General features: G+C 44.4%; 1 protein-coding gene across 1 annotated transcript in view; it reads left to right on the forward strand.

The window, feature by feature from the left end:
- The window catches only part of SLC12A3 (solute carrier family 12 member 3), a 36,719-nt gene that overhangs the window by 3,182 nt on the left and 18,550 nt on the right, over positions 1 to 14,987 (forward strand). Inside the window, exons 3-13 of the mRNA XM_087940357.1 lie at positions 1,668 to 1,743; positions 2,549 to 2,644; positions 3,639 to 3,778; positions 4,968 to 5,078; positions 6,833 to 6,944; positions 8,061 to 8,191; positions 8,877 to 8,961; positions 9,662 to 9,816; positions 11,442 to 11,549; positions 13,400 to 13,523; positions 14,596 to 14,697. Of these exons, the coding sequence (XP_087796483.1) occupies positions 1,668 to 1,743; positions 2,549 to 2,644; positions 3,639 to 3,778; positions 4,968 to 5,078; positions 6,833 to 6,944; positions 8,061 to 8,191; positions 8,877 to 8,961; positions 9,662 to 9,816; positions 11,442 to 11,549; positions 13,400 to 13,523; positions 14,596 to 14,697 (1,240 nt within the window). The remainder of the gene's footprint in view (positions 1 to 1,667; positions 1,744 to 2,548; positions 2,645 to 3,638; positions 3,779 to 4,967; positions 5,079 to 6,832; positions 6,945 to 8,060; positions 8,192 to 8,876; positions 8,962 to 9,661; positions 9,817 to 11,441; positions 11,550 to 13,399; positions 13,524 to 14,595; positions 14,698 to 14,987) is intronic.

Raw genomic sequence — 14,987 nt, forward strand, 5'->3', positions numbered from 1 at the left:
TCTGCAAAAACCAAAACAAAACACTCCACCAAGCTCAAGAGAGCACCAAGGGCTCTTCATTCTGTTTTCTAAATCTTCAGCTAAAGTTGTCCTTAAGTTACACCTGTAATGGAGCCTGTCCATCACAATCGTGACTCCTCATGGTCATAAAGCAGATCAACTGATCTGATTTTATGGCCTTTTTTTACAGCGGTTGTTAAATGAAGCCATGGTTCGCTATAGGCTAAAAACTGGAAGCAAATTGTGGTAACATGATCGCAGAATGCTGCAAATACCTGTAAATGCAGCCTGGTTTGCCAAGCACCTGAAGTGTGGTCATATGACCATGGGGGAAGCCATCAGAACTTCAAATCCAGGTTATAAGAACCCCCATGCAGATCCCTCAGAACTTCCAATGATTGCTAAGTGACCTCTTGCTAAGTCAAAGTCTACCTTGACTTCTTTCCTTCTCCCTCTCTGTGTTCTGACCACGGCTTCCTAGACTGTAATTACACAAACGCTTACTTTAAAAACAAGTCTTATTTTATTGCAACACTAGAAATTGTTTTCATTTCCAGCCAAAATTAATGTCAAACAGTTCCTCGAAATAAGCACCCACCTTTCTGTCCTGTGAAGTGCTGCCAATAACAGAAGTATCAAATGAACTAGAACAAAAACCAACCGAGGTACAAAGAGCTTAAAGAATGAATCTGAACCGAACGAATGACTTTGCTTCCTGCAAAGGTTTCATCATCTTGGCCTGCCCTTTATCCCTTATGGGAGGGGCAATCACCTCCCAGCTTTACTCCCAATTTGCCCCTTTTGTCTCAGCTGCTCTTGCCTTCTAGCAGCTCTGTGCACATGGGCACTGGGAACAGGCTCCCCTGGATCCTCTGCCTCGCTGCTGCCAGACTCCGCCGGCTCCAGAGGCAGCACCCCACTCCCAGATGGTCCTGGCCCCACTTCTGCATCGGATGCAGGACCCTTGTCCGAGTCCTCTCCAGACTCCCCTTTCTTCCCCACTGTCCAATTCCACTGCCGTCTGCACAGGCTGCCGGTGAACCATAACACTGTTTGTCTGTCTCTCTCATCCCCAAACTTGATCGCAGAAAGTATGACTTCAGCTTCCCGAGTCCCAGCTGATTGGCTGGGTCTTCTTTGGTTTCCCTGCACAGGAGAACAGAACTGGAAAGCAGGTTAGTGGTGTGGGTAGGGAAGGGGGATTTTGCAGTATCCTTCCCCTGCCATGCCCACCAAGCCACGCCCACCAAGCCACACCATTTCCACCAAGCCACGCCCACAGAATAGGTAGTAAAAAAATTTGAATCCCACCACTGGCACAGTCTGATATTTTTCTAATTATACTTTCATCTGTAGGTGTGTCTTTATTTTTCCAACATGGTGCGAATTCAATTCTCGCTGCTCTCAGCACATGTATTAGAGCTTTATTATAGCTTTCTGGTAATATACCTAACAAAAATATTCCTGGTTTTAAACCTGTGTGTTGTTTTATCATTTTCTCTAACCATGTATGTATTTTTCTCCAATTTTTTTTTGCCTTTGTGCATGTCCACCACATGTGACAGTAAGAACCCTGTATCTGATTGCATTTCCTACATCTGACCTTCCTTAAGGGGTCATCCTTCTTTGGTTCTTCCCACTTACTGGTTGCTGCTTCTGCCTTCTAGATTCGTTGCATGCTTAACATCTGGGGTGTGATCCTGTATCTCCGGCTACCTTGGATCACTGCACAAGCAGGCATAGGTAAGTCCTGTCAAATTCATTTGCTGCTGGGCATAGCTGGCTGGGGAATTTTGGGAGATGAAGTCCACAAGTCTTAAAGTCGCCAAGTTAGGAGAGTCGTGCCTAGGAGAAACAGAAGTTGGAGAACCTCAGTTTGTTCTGATCTAGGCTTCCCGAGAAAGCATAAAGCACAATCTTAGTCCTGGCAAAATCTCTTTTATTTCCATGGCTGTGAATTATATTCATTCACAGCTGGCCAGGCTTCCCAAACAGTCTTTCAGAGGTATGTTTATAAACACCCACCTTATTGTACTTGGAATGCTGCCAGAGAAATAATTGCAGGATGCAGGGCAAGGCCAAACTCGACACAGAGTCAAACAGCACTTTTCAAAGCTTGAACCGACCAGACGAACTCATTGCTTCCTGCAAAAGCTCACGTCCCGTTCCCTCCTCTTTTATGTCTCATGGGAGGGGCCAATCATCTCCAAGGTGTGGCCTTACTTCTCAGTTGACCCTGCTTTCTCAATTGTTCTTGTCTTCTGGTAGCCCTGTGTATGCACAGGCTGGGAATCGGTTCCAGAACCTCCCCCGCCTCACTGCTGTCTGAGTCTGAAGGGAGCTGATGACCATCAGCCTGCCCTGGCCCCGTCCCTGACTCTAATGCTGAGCCCTTGTCCGAGCCCTCCTCAGCCTCCAAGACTGGCCCAGGTTCTCTCCCAGCCTCCTCACTACTGTCTGACTCTGCTGTCAGCTCCATCAGTCACAACACAGTTGAACGAAGGCCTTCTAGCCCAAGAGAATTGAAATGACTTCTTTCATTTTGCAGCGCTGACTTGGGTGATCATTCTAATGTCTGTCACCGTGACCACCATCACCGGATTATCCATTTCTGCCATCTCCACCAACGGCAAAGTCAAATCAGGTAGCAATTTATTCAGTAGCCAAAGAACAAGCGAAACCATCGGGGTGCGCGGAGAGTAAAGCATACTCCCAGATATTTGGACTGCCTCTCTCTCTCTCTTTTTGAATATAGATTTTTATTAAGTTTCATTATAAGATAAAAAGAAACAAAAGTTATAGAACTAAGAGAAAGTGAGAAGGGCTGAGAAAGAGGGGGAAAAGTATTAACTGCTGCCTTCAGGGCAGTAAAATACAAAATAAAACAATTTCAATCTCAAGCTTTTGGCTTACGTTTCACGAATTTCAAGCCATTTCTATAATAATAATGAAAATCATTCTAATTATTAAACTAAACCTACAGTTTCATTTGTTCAGGTTTGAGCAAAATAAAAATAAAATAAAAATCCAGTAGTGGTTTCCAAGTAGAACCAAAATTAGATAGGCTCTTCTTAAAAACATCCAGTGATAGAGCATCTAGAACAATGGTGGGATTCACATTTTTTTTACTACCAGTTCTGTGGGCGTGGCTTGGTGGGCGTGGCAGGGAAAGGATACTGCAAAATCCCCCTTCCCTCCCCACCCCACTAACCTGCTTTCCAGCTCCGTTCTCCTGTGTAGGGCAACCAAAGGAGACCCAGCTGATCAGCTGGGGGTCAGTGGGAGGCAGAGAAGAGATGGGGTTGGCGGGGCCAGTCAGAGGTGGGATTGGCTGGTTCTCCAAACTGCTCAAAGTTTCCACTACCAGTTCTGCAGAACTGGTCAGAACCTGCTGACCTCTCGTATAGGGTCTTCTGCTTGAGCAGCAGGATAGACTAGAAGCCCTCCAAGGTTCCTTCCAACTCTCCGATTATTTAAAACAGCCACTTTTGCCATCTCTACTAACCCCATCATAAATCATAGTTATAATCATTAATTAATTAATTTAGTGTTGCATAACGGTGATTGCATAGGTGCCATACACGAAATGAATAAAATTGAAAAGCGACTGTGCTGACTGCGCTGCTCCCATCTCTTAGGTGGGACGTATTTCCTCATTTCAAGAAGCCTTGGGCCAGAGTTGGGAGGCTCCATCGGCCTCATCTTCGCTTTTGCCAACGCCGTGGCTGTGGCCATGCATACGGTGGGCTTTGCAGAAACGGTGCGAGACCTCTTGCAGGTATGGCGTGAGCAGAGTGGGAGCAATTGGTGGGAAAGGAAGCATGGGAAATGCTGGTTTTGCACTGAGACCTAGTCAAGGCTGATCTTGAAAAAGCAACTTCAAATCTCAACAAATAAATGCTCTGTCCGATCTAAATATTGCATATAAAATCATACATTGAAATGTCGTACCTGCCAATGAATACTTCAGCTTCAATCATAACAATACAAGAGCAAACAATAGATACAAACTCAGGGTTAACCGCACCAAACTTGATTGCAGGAAATACGACTTCAGCAACCGAGTGGTCAATGTTTGGAATACTCTACCTGACTCTGTGGTTTCTTCCCCAAACCCCCAAAACTTTAACCTTAGACTGTCTACTGTTGACCTCACCCCCTTCCTAAGAGAGCTGTAGGGGGCGTGCATAAGTGCACCAATCGTGCCTACCATCCCTGTCCTATTGTTTCTTTATATTTTTCTTTTAAGTATCTATCTCATGCATTCAAAACTATGTTTATTCTTATACCTGTATCTTGTAAGCGATTGACAAATCAAATAAATACTAAAAAAAAAACGTACTTGAATGGAGGTCACCAGATCTCTCAAAGCTATGGATTATACAAAGTTGGGGAGTCCAGGAGATGTTTCAGAAGAAAACAGTGTCAGCCCTTCAAGGATGCCCATGTTAAGAAACCAACAGAAGACTAGAATGATACTTGATTAAGTTAGGTCAAGTGTTTCTCCACCTTGGCCACTTGAAGACATCTGGACTTCAAACTCCCAGAATTCCCCATGGCTGGCTGAGGAATTCTGAGCATTAAAGTCTTCAAGTAGCCAAGGTGGAGAAATACTGAGATAGGCTACTGTAACAAAATCTTGATTGTGTTTCCCTTCCCTCCCTCTTGTACCCCACGAAGTCAGAAAGGGGCAAGCTGAGCTTCCTCCTGTACTATCTTCTTTCTCAGGGTTCAAAGAAAGCTTCTGCCTTCTTAGATTTATGGAAGCTGAAACATCTGTACCTCTAGTCTAGTGAACACTTCAGAGCTTTTCAACTCTGCTCACCTGGACTTGCTAGGAATCTATCAGGCCCTTTTCCTTTTTTTTAAAAAAAAATGTTGAGTTCAATCTGTAGGGTGGTGGACATTCCCTTGGCCCAATCCAGGAAATTTGCAGTTGTCTGATGGATGGATTTTTCTCTCCAAAGGAATATAACTCAAGCATGGTGGATCCAACCAATGACATCCGCATCATCGGAGTTGTCACGGTGACGGTGCTGCTTGGAGTATCCTTGGCTGGGATGGAGTGGGAAGCCAAGGTAAGTGCATTATTGTGGGAAATGGGGAAGATTGGGCTGATTTGGGAGGAAGCATCTTCCATTGAGGGAATCACTCTAGCTTTCCATGGTCTACATATCTCACAGTCCTTAGATGCTGGGTCATCTTGGCCATCATGATTGAGTTGTAGGTCAGGAATGAGCAAAGCCAACTCCAAAAAAAGGGGGAGTGGACCTATGGATGTTCAACCCCTTTTAGAATCCCCTACCTTCTCTCTCTCCCACTGATGCTACAAACTGGGTAGTACTTACTCTGAGTAGAAAACTGAACTATATTGCAGATAGCTTTTCAAAAATCAGTGGAGGGCAATACTTTATAGATTCAGTTTTCCTAGCTAGATATTCTTCAGTTGTGTTGGCCAAAACTGGCAAAGGATCTGGGGAATGACGTCCCAACCATGTCTACATTGGAGAAGGTTGGTAACTGAAGAACAGTTCCTGGAGACTTTGACCTGTTACCCATTAGAACAAAATTACCACACCCCAAACTGGAGCAACTGTTCTCCGCCCCACCAACTCCTTTCCCTTTTGGGGAATCCTGAGTTAAGTAAACCCAAGATAAGAAAGTCCTTTCGTTATGCTGGCTCAGGAGGATGGAAGTTTGGATATGAATCAAGGTGGAAAAAAAATAAGCTATCACGTTGGAAGGGGATGGCCAACATTTCTGAAGAACCGCCAAGAGGATGGGGAGAATGAGTGCTTTCATCAAACAAATCTATATAGTCACTTAGGTCAGGCATGATGGGGTTTGTAGTCAGTGGTGGGATTCAGCCAGTTCGCACCACTTCGGTTGTTAACTTTCTGAGCAGTTTGGTGAACTAGTTGTTGGAAGAAATCATTAGGGCAGAGAACCGGTTGTTAAATTATTTGAATCCCACCACTATTTGTAGTCCAATACCCAGAGAGAGTATTGTGTTGGGGGAGGGCAATTGTCGTGTAAACCAGGGTCGCCAAACTTTTGGACCTCAGGGACCACCAAAGTCATAATTTTAAATCCCGCGGACCAGAGACCCTGGGAAAATCCCCCAAAAGTCTGCAGGAAAATTCCTCATCCCGTTTTCCTACCGATCAATCATTCTTTATTTGGGATCACAGGATACCGTCTCCAGCTCTGTTCTCAGGGGAAGAGAGAGAGAGAGACTTTTGGCTTCATGCAAGGAAAGCAGTAGACGCAGCAGAAGTCTTTCTTTCTCTCCCCCAAACTCAACCAGAAATGAGTCTTTGTGAGACTTCTCATGCTGGTGCAGCCTCTTGGAGCAGGATGCCTTGCAGGGTCCCAAAGACTCATTTCTGGCAGAGTTTGGAGGAGAGAAAGAAAGACTTTTGCTGCTTTCCTTGCGTGCAGCCAAAAGCAGAAGAAGAAAGAAACAGCTCAGTGGCCAGGCCAGGTACGTGGGTCGATTGGGGCAAGGTCCCCCCTCCGCCCTTTCCCCTCTCCTCTCACTACCTCATGTTTTTCTCAATGCAAGCTACGTAAACCTTGTGTTCCCGCGGGCCATGTGGGTGGCACAGCCTTGTCTTCCTGCGCAACCTGGATTAATTGCTTGGGGGTGACATTTCTCTGAGGACCACCAAAACTTTCTCGCGGATCATCAGTGGTCCCTGCCCCACTGGTTGGCAACCACTGATCAAAACTGGTCATAATGGATATGGCTATATGAAGGAGACCAAATCTGGGAAGATTGATCTAAACTCTTCAAACTGCCCTTCGTGTATTGTTTGCTTGGTTTTGCAAGGCGCAGGTTCTGTTTTTTGTGGTGATCATGATTTCCTTCATTAACTACGTGGTGGGGACGGTTATGCCAGCCACCGAGGAGAAGCAGGCCAAAGGATTTTTCAGCTACCGAGGTGAGTGGGAGAGAGGTGGCCTGAAGAAGGGGCCGTTTGCAACTGAAAAGTTCCAGGACACTTTGATTTGGGGCAAGGGATAGAATGGGAAGAAGTGGATGGATGTATTTGTGTGTATATATATATATTTATATATCTAAGTATAGTATATAAGATCATACATTGCAATGTCCTACCTGTCAATGAATACTTCAGCTTCAACCATAACAGCACAAGAGCAAACAATAGATACAAACTCAAGGTGAATTGCACAAAACTTGATTGCAGGAAATACGACTACAGCAACAGAGGGGTCAATGTCTGGAATACTCTACCTGACTCTGTGGTTTCTTCCCCAAACCCCCAAAACTTTAACCTTAGACTGTCTACTATTGACCTCACCCCTCTCCTAAGAGGCCTGTAGGGAGCGTGCATAAGCGCACCAACATGCCTACCGTCCCTGTCCTTTTGTTTATTTTATTCTTCTTATATGTATCCATGTATTCATAGCTATGTTTTTACTTATACCTGTCATCTTGTAAGCAATTGACAAAAATAAAAAAATAAAAAAAAATATTTTTTTGAAACATGCGGACTTCAACACCCATAATTCAACAGCCAGCCATGTTTCCTGAGGGATTCTGGGAGATGAAGTCCACATTTACTTCTCAACTCTAGCAACTTTAAAACATGTGGACTTCAACTCTCAGAGTTCAATGGCCCGCCATGTTATCTGAAGGATTCTGGGAGATGAAGTCCATATTTACTTCTCAATTGTAGCAATTTTTAAGTCAGGTTGACTTCAACTCCCAGAATTCAATAGCCAGCCATTTTGTCTGAGGGATTCTGGGAGCTGGCGGCAGTGGAACTCTGGGAACTGAAGTCCACATGTCTTAAAATTTCCAGGGCTGAGAAATACCACTTTAAAAGGAGCGCAAGCAGGCACAACATAGGGTGGTTCAAAACAATCAAGAGGGCAGTCCCAAATAAACGATGGAAACTGTGCCCCTTCAATTGATGTGTCCAAGAAACAAGACTTTGATTGTGTGGATACAGTTGTCCCACCTCCCTCCATGCACTTCCATAAATCCAAGCATAACTTTATAAACTGAACAATCCATTTTTTTTTCCCTTCAGCCAACATTTTTGCTCAGAACTTTGTTCCCAGCTGGCGGGGCCCCGATGGCAGCTTCTTCGGTTTGTTTTCCATCTTCTTCCCATCAGCCACTGGCATCTTGGCAGGAGCCAACATTTCAGGTGATTTGAAGGTAGGCCTGGTTGGCTGTGGCCACAGGGAGGAGAAGGGGTACCTGTCCAGCTGTCAAATTATCTGTCAAACCCTTGTTGGAGTCTGATTCTCAGGGGGAGGTCAAGCAGCCGACAGGGAGTGGGAGTGTGGCTCCGGTGGCTGTGGAGGAAATGGAGAAGGGCATAGTCCAGCTGGGCATTCAGAGGAAGAGCGAGGCCCACATCCTCTTCATCCTAGGGCACACGGGGAGGAACGGAGAAGGGAGCAAAGTGGCTTACGGGAGAGAAAAGGGCCCTGATCCCTTTCATTAGTTGCAGCAGGGAGAACAGGATATAAAAGGGGCATTTGCAAACAGCTCCTTGCTGGAAGCAAAGTGTGCATTATTTTTGTCAGGCTTATCTGGGTTTTGGCATCCTCCCAACTGTGGGTGCTGCGTTATCTGTTCTAAGTCTGCAATTTATCATCCTGGCCTGCCGTGTTAATTACTTCAGCGTGGTTTGTGTTTTTTTTTAAAAAAAATTTCTAATTATTTTTACTTTGGGTTCGGGCATTTCATCCCTTCGTAGACTGTTTTTTGAAGAGTTTGATCTCCAGCCAAGGATAACTGGACATTGGGGGCCAAGTTGGAGGCATTAAAGGGAATTTATTCTACTTTTGTGACTTTGCCCCAGATCATCACATTATCATTTGTTTCTCTTGGCCAGGATCCTGCTGTGGCAATTCCTAAAGGAACCCTCATGGCTATTTTTTGGACAACCGTATCATACCTGGTTCTGTCAGCTACAATTGGTACGTTTACGGATAGGTACAACTACGCATATTAGGACAAAAATTGTGTGGGGTGAACTCAGTTTATCACGACTTAGCACACAATGTTTTTGTAATTTTTCCAACTCACTAGCAAGCAAGCAGGGACAAGGGCTGGGACTAAGGCTATGAGAGATCTCCCTTTGGTTACACTTCTAAGAGGAAACATGAGCAGAATCTAGGAGTATTTAGATCAGGGGTGTCCAACCTTGGCAACTTTAAGACTTGTGGACTTCAACTCAATTCTGTTTTCAGGTTTCTAGACTCTCAAAATGATGAAACAAGTGTGGACTTTTTATATTTCAATCCAGTTGTTGCACCAAGCACAACTCGTCTTGCATACGGTATTGTGTGATTTTGGGGTGATGTAAAAATTCTAATTCCCATCCCTTCCCCTTCCGTGGGTCATGATCTCCCATGGACCTGGTTCTAAATGTCTTTGAAAGAACTAAAAACGCTTCACAGTAGTTTTCCCAGAGATCAACCAGAGAAGATGATGGGATCCCACAAACATTTTTCTCCCCATTGTCTTCTCCCTCTTTGGATTTTCGGGACTAGCTGATGTGAAAGCACAACACACAAAGCTGCAGAGATCTTCATAAAAGAGTTGGTGTTCGGGTCTTCATTGGAAAAAAACGGGATGGAAAAGAAGTAAGAAATTAACCTTGATGGTTCTTCCTAGGTTCTTGTGTTGTCCGTGATGCCTCTGGAAGCCTTAATGATACCGTCCTCGCTGGTTCCATGGGCTGTGAAGGCATTGCTTGTGGTTATGGCTGGAACTTCACAGAGTGTGCTCAGAGACATAGCTGTCAATATGGGCTGATCAATTATTATCAGGTACAAAAAATTGTAGAATGTGGTGGTTGGAAGGAAACCATCAAGTTCAACTCCATTCTGAGGGCTGGAATCTACTACTTGTAGGTAGTAGTGGGATTCAAAATTTTTTACTATCAGTTCTGTCGACATGGCTTTGTGGGCATGGCAGGGGAAGGATATTGTAAAATCTCCAGTCTGAGGTGTGATTTGCCGGTTCTCCGAACTACTCAAAATTTCCGCTACTGGTTCTCCAGAACTGGTCAGAACCTGTTGGAAACCACCTCTGCTTGTAGGAGAAGAGCAGGCAGAGGAAGGAGGAATTAAATGTGTCATTAGCTTAGAATCCTTACGTTGCCACAAACAGTCTAACTCCAACCTCTCCTGAATTCCATCGACCCTTATCTGGCACCAATTTAATACTGAACTTTAGCTGAGTAGATTCGTGTTTAGGCTTGAATAAAACATCTGCGCTGCAACTTAACTTATGGTCCTGATCCTTTGCGCCTGACATTTCTACTGTTTCCCCACTACTAGAGGTGTTCACTAATCACTGTTCAGGAGGAAGAGAAGTTGCATTTAAATGCATATGTTGCATTTAAACCCTGATGGGAGTCAAATGTAGCTCTCATTTCTCATGTAACTTTTCCAAACTTTATCCTCCACTTATGACTATAATTGAGTCCAACTTTGCGAAGCAAGACAGTTGTTAACTGAGATTTGCCCCATTTGTTGACCTTCCTTATCACAGTTGTTAAGCGAACCACTGCAGCTATTACCATGGTTGTTAAGTGAATCTGGCTTCCCCAACTGACTTTGTTAGTCAGACAGTCACAAAAGGTGTTCCCATGACATTGCAACAAGTCATAAATATGAGTCAGTTGACCAGCATCCAAATTTTGATCACGCGACCCTGGAGATGCTGCAACAGTCATAACTGTGAAAAACAGTCATCAGTCACCTTTTTCATTGCCGTCGTAGCTTTGAATGGTTATTAAACAAATGCTTGCAAGTCAAGGACTACCTGTATAATTATAGACAAGGGTACCGTACTTGCTGATGGAAGTAAGTCAAAATAAACCACCTTATTCAGTAGGGACATGTAAGCAGAGGTGGTATTCAGCAGTTCTGACCAGTTCTGGAGCAGAAATTTTGAGTAATTCAGAGAACCGGCAAATCCCACCCCTGACTGGCCCCACCAACTCCATCTCTTCTCTGCCTCCCATCGAGTCCCAGCTAATTGGCTGGGTCTTCTTTGGCTCAAAGAAGAATTTATTGGCTATATCATATTGGCACAACTGGTGAAAGTTGAGTCTGGAATCTCCCACTGTTTTCACCTAATTAAAAGTAAATGTTTCCTCTTCCCCTTTCTCCACAAGTCACCGGCTGTCCAATCAAGTTGCTGGCCGGTTGCTTGGTTACTTCAGTCCTCCTCTGGCCAGAATATCCTTGGTTCTCACAGGAAAACTTTCTCGTTTGGGCTACAAAACCCCATCCAACTATTTTTTTCCCTTCCTTGTGTTGTGTGGCAACCTTGAAGTCTCCAAGATGGCCTCAGCCAGGTTCACTTCAGGGTTGACCCTACGTCTTTATCTACATGCCCAATCCACATTTCAGATCACATTGTCTGCCTGTTGCTTGTCCTACAGACCATGAGCATGGTTTCTGGCTTTGCCCCTCTCATCACAGCTGGGATTTTTGGGGCCACCCTCTCTTCGGCTTTGGCATGCCTCGTCTCAGCCCCCAAAGTTTTCCAGGTGAGATCGATTATTAATCTATCAAAGAAGTCAATAAAACTCTCCCATCTTTGTCTGGTGTTGGGTTGCCGGCCGGAGAATCCTAAAGCTGGAAGAGTCGAATGGGGCCCCCCAAGTTCCTGTCATCTTCAATGATTGGCTCTTGTCTTGGGTGATCATAATGATGGGAGCTGTAGACCCACCTTTTGACAGACATGAACTTGAAGAAGGTGGACCCAACTTTCTGGTCACTGCAGTCAGAGTTTCCCAGAGTAAAGGTGAAAATGCTTCCAAGTCAGGCTCACCTCTTATGTAGAAGAACTGCTACGATGACTACCTCTAAGCAGGGACCTTGGGAACAGTATATAAGTGGTTTGCCAGGATTTTTCCCCCAGCAGCATGAGACTTCTGAGATTCACCCATCCAAATAGTAACCCCAGTAGACCTTACTTAGCTTCTGAGATCAGACACGGCCATCTGGCTGTTGCTTTCTGAGGTGGCTTCTCAGAAGAACCTGAGCAACAAACCAACAAATAGAGAAGCAAACGTCTGCCTGGAAATTTACACTCTGAATTTTGACATAGGAATACAACAGAATTGGCATGGGCCCATCAAGGAAAAAACAGCAGGGAAACAATAACCTCCATTAGATGAACATGCAGAGCCAAATTAGATTATATCAGCTATTCTAGGAATAGATTGGTCTGCTTCGGGGTTTTGTAAATAAATATTTATGGAATGTGTGTCTCTCTTAGGAAGCTTAATGTTGTAGTCCAGGCCATTAGTTGACTGCCAGGAATAAAGGGTAGATTGAGGCCCTCCAAAAAGTCAGTTAAAACATTTCTTTTTGGGCCCCACCTCCGCTGATGTTGTTGATTTGCTTCTTGCTTTACTGACCGGAAGATTTATAGCCTGTTTGCTAATACAATGTAGCAATATAGAATAATAGATACCAGCCAATAGGTATTAGGACAATGCTATTGACATATATTTAATCTAAAACCTTGATCGAAAGCTAGATAGATAAGCTATGAGTTTACCATGTAGCCCAGATTCTGATATACAGTTGAATGCACATGGCATATATTTAGTGTGCTACCCAATAAAGGAGAAATTTTGTAGGTCAGCGGTGAAACGAGGGGTCTTTGATGCTATCTGAGCTTGCTTGTTTCATTCAATCATTCATTCATTCAATCAATCACTCATTCATTCATTCATTCATTCATTCATTCATTCATGTATGTCATGAAACGTCTGCAAGAAAACAAACAGAGAGCACCAAGGACCCCTCAGCCTCAAATGTGGGTGTTGCTGTTGAGAAAACTCCAACCTTTCCTTCCCTCAGCTTCAGATGATGGACTTTTTGTGCGAGGAAGTCTTAATTAAAAAAAACACTTCAGAGGGTGAAAATCATTGCCCCGAGGGATCATGGGTTGTCCTCTCCCCTCTTTGGAAGAGCTTTATAGCTCCCGTTGCCTTAAGAAAGTTCAAAACATCCTCAAAGATCCATCTCATCCTGGGAACCCTTTTCTTGAACTATTACCATCTGGCAGACAGTACAGGATAATAATAAAAACAAGCACAAATAGGCTGGAAAACAGCTTCTATCCCAGGGCAGGAGCTCTGTTGAATTCTGCCGTATAGTGCAGTGTTGGTGCGGTGCTGGGGGTTTCGGTTCAATGTGTGGAGTGTGAAGGATGTGTGTTTGTGTTTATTTTCGTGGTCATGGATGTGCTCTGAAGATGGTGTTTGATTTCGTTGTACGAGGTGCAAGGACAATAAAGTAAACTAAGCTAAGCTAAACTAATTGTTGTGGGAATCCATGAGCACTTGAGAAGTCAGCACGAATGATATCTCTGCTCTCCCAACAGTGTCTTTGTAAGGATGAACTATACCCGGCCATTGGCTTTTTTGGAAAGGGATATGGAACAAATAATGAACCAATCAGGGGTTACATGCTGACATACCTCATCGCGGTTGGCTTCATCCTGATAGGTAAGACTGGCAAAGATCAGAGGTGGTATTCAGCCAGTTCTGACTGGTTCTGGAGAACCGATAGTGGAAATTTTGAGTAGTTCAGAGAACCAGCAAATCCTGCCCCGCCTCCATCTCTTCTCTGCCTCCCATGGAGTCCCAGCTGATCGGCTGGGTCTTCTTTGGTTGCCCTGCACAGGAGAACAGAGCTGGAAAGCAGGTTAGTGGGGTGGGGAGGGAATGGAGATTTTGCAGTACCCTTCCCCTGCCATGCCCATCAAGCCACGCCCACCAAGTCATGCCCACAGAACCACAGAAACATCACCCCATTCCTAAGAGGTCTGTAAGGGGCGTGCATAAGCGCACAATTGTGCCTACCGTCCCTGTCCTATTGTCCCCAATTATTAGTTCCTATTTCTTATATTTGAATTTATGTTTATTCTTATTTCTATTGTATTGTAAGCTTTTTGGCAAAATAAATAAATAAATTAAAAAATAAAATAAAAAAGAACCAGTAGTAAAAAATTTTGAATCCCACCACTGGCAAAGATGTTCTTCAACACAAAGAATCTGGTCTTGCTCTTAGGAGATTTTGCTAACCAAAGAAGAGGTATCCGTTACTTTGACAGTTTCCTGAAATAAAATGTTTCCTTCTGAAGCACAGTTCTCAGAGTACTCTTTAGCAAGATTTATTGAGAGAGGGGGAAAAAAATAGTAAACTAAAGAAGGCAGTCACTATGTCTGTAATCCAAAGGCTCCACGCCCAGAGACAAACTTTCACAGGGTATAACTTCCGGATAATGCCAACAGCCTACAGGAGGTCCTCGACATATGACCACAATTGAAGCCCACATTTCTGTTGTTAAGTTGAGACTTTTGTTAAGTGAGTTTTGCCCCATTTTGCAACCTTTCTGTTCTGACCCAACCTGGTTCCAAGAGAGCAAACACAAGACAAAGGCAGCAGCGCCCACCTTCTATCCCCGAGTTTTGACTTCTGTACTAAAATCCCTCCGGTTTTTTTATTGCCAAATTTCTGTGTTTTGAACAATGTGCAGAAATAAACTCACCTTCTCTCTTTCCACCTTCTCCGCAGCGGAACTGAATGCCATCGCTCCCATCATCTCCAACTTCTTCCTCTGCTCCTACGCGCTCATCAATTTCAGCTGCTTCCATGCCTCTATCACCAACTCACCAGGTGAGACCTTTCATCCCAGGGCTTAGCAGCAAAGATTACCCACCAACTTGGGTTCAAGATCTTCAGAGGTTTCCTTCCAGGAAACATAAAGTCAGTGAAGATCCTTTCTGAGTTCCTTTCTCTTTCCTCTGTTATGCTGCTGAGGGCTCTTCCCTCTCTTATCTGATTGTTCTTTTCCCCACCATATAAAGACATTCCCTCATACCATTACACATGCTGACCAGCCATCACTCCGCAACAAGGCAAAGCAAGGGTGTAATAAAGAGCCACGGTGGCACAGTGGTTAGAAG

Source organism: Pseudonaja textilis, chromosome 11 (assembly GCF_049901715.1).
Source record: "Pseudonaja textilis isolate UNSWEBS1 chromosome 11, rPseTex1.2, whole genome shotgun sequence".
NCBI lineage: Eukaryota > Metazoa > Chordata > Lepidosauria > Squamata > Elapidae > Pseudonaja > Pseudonaja textilis.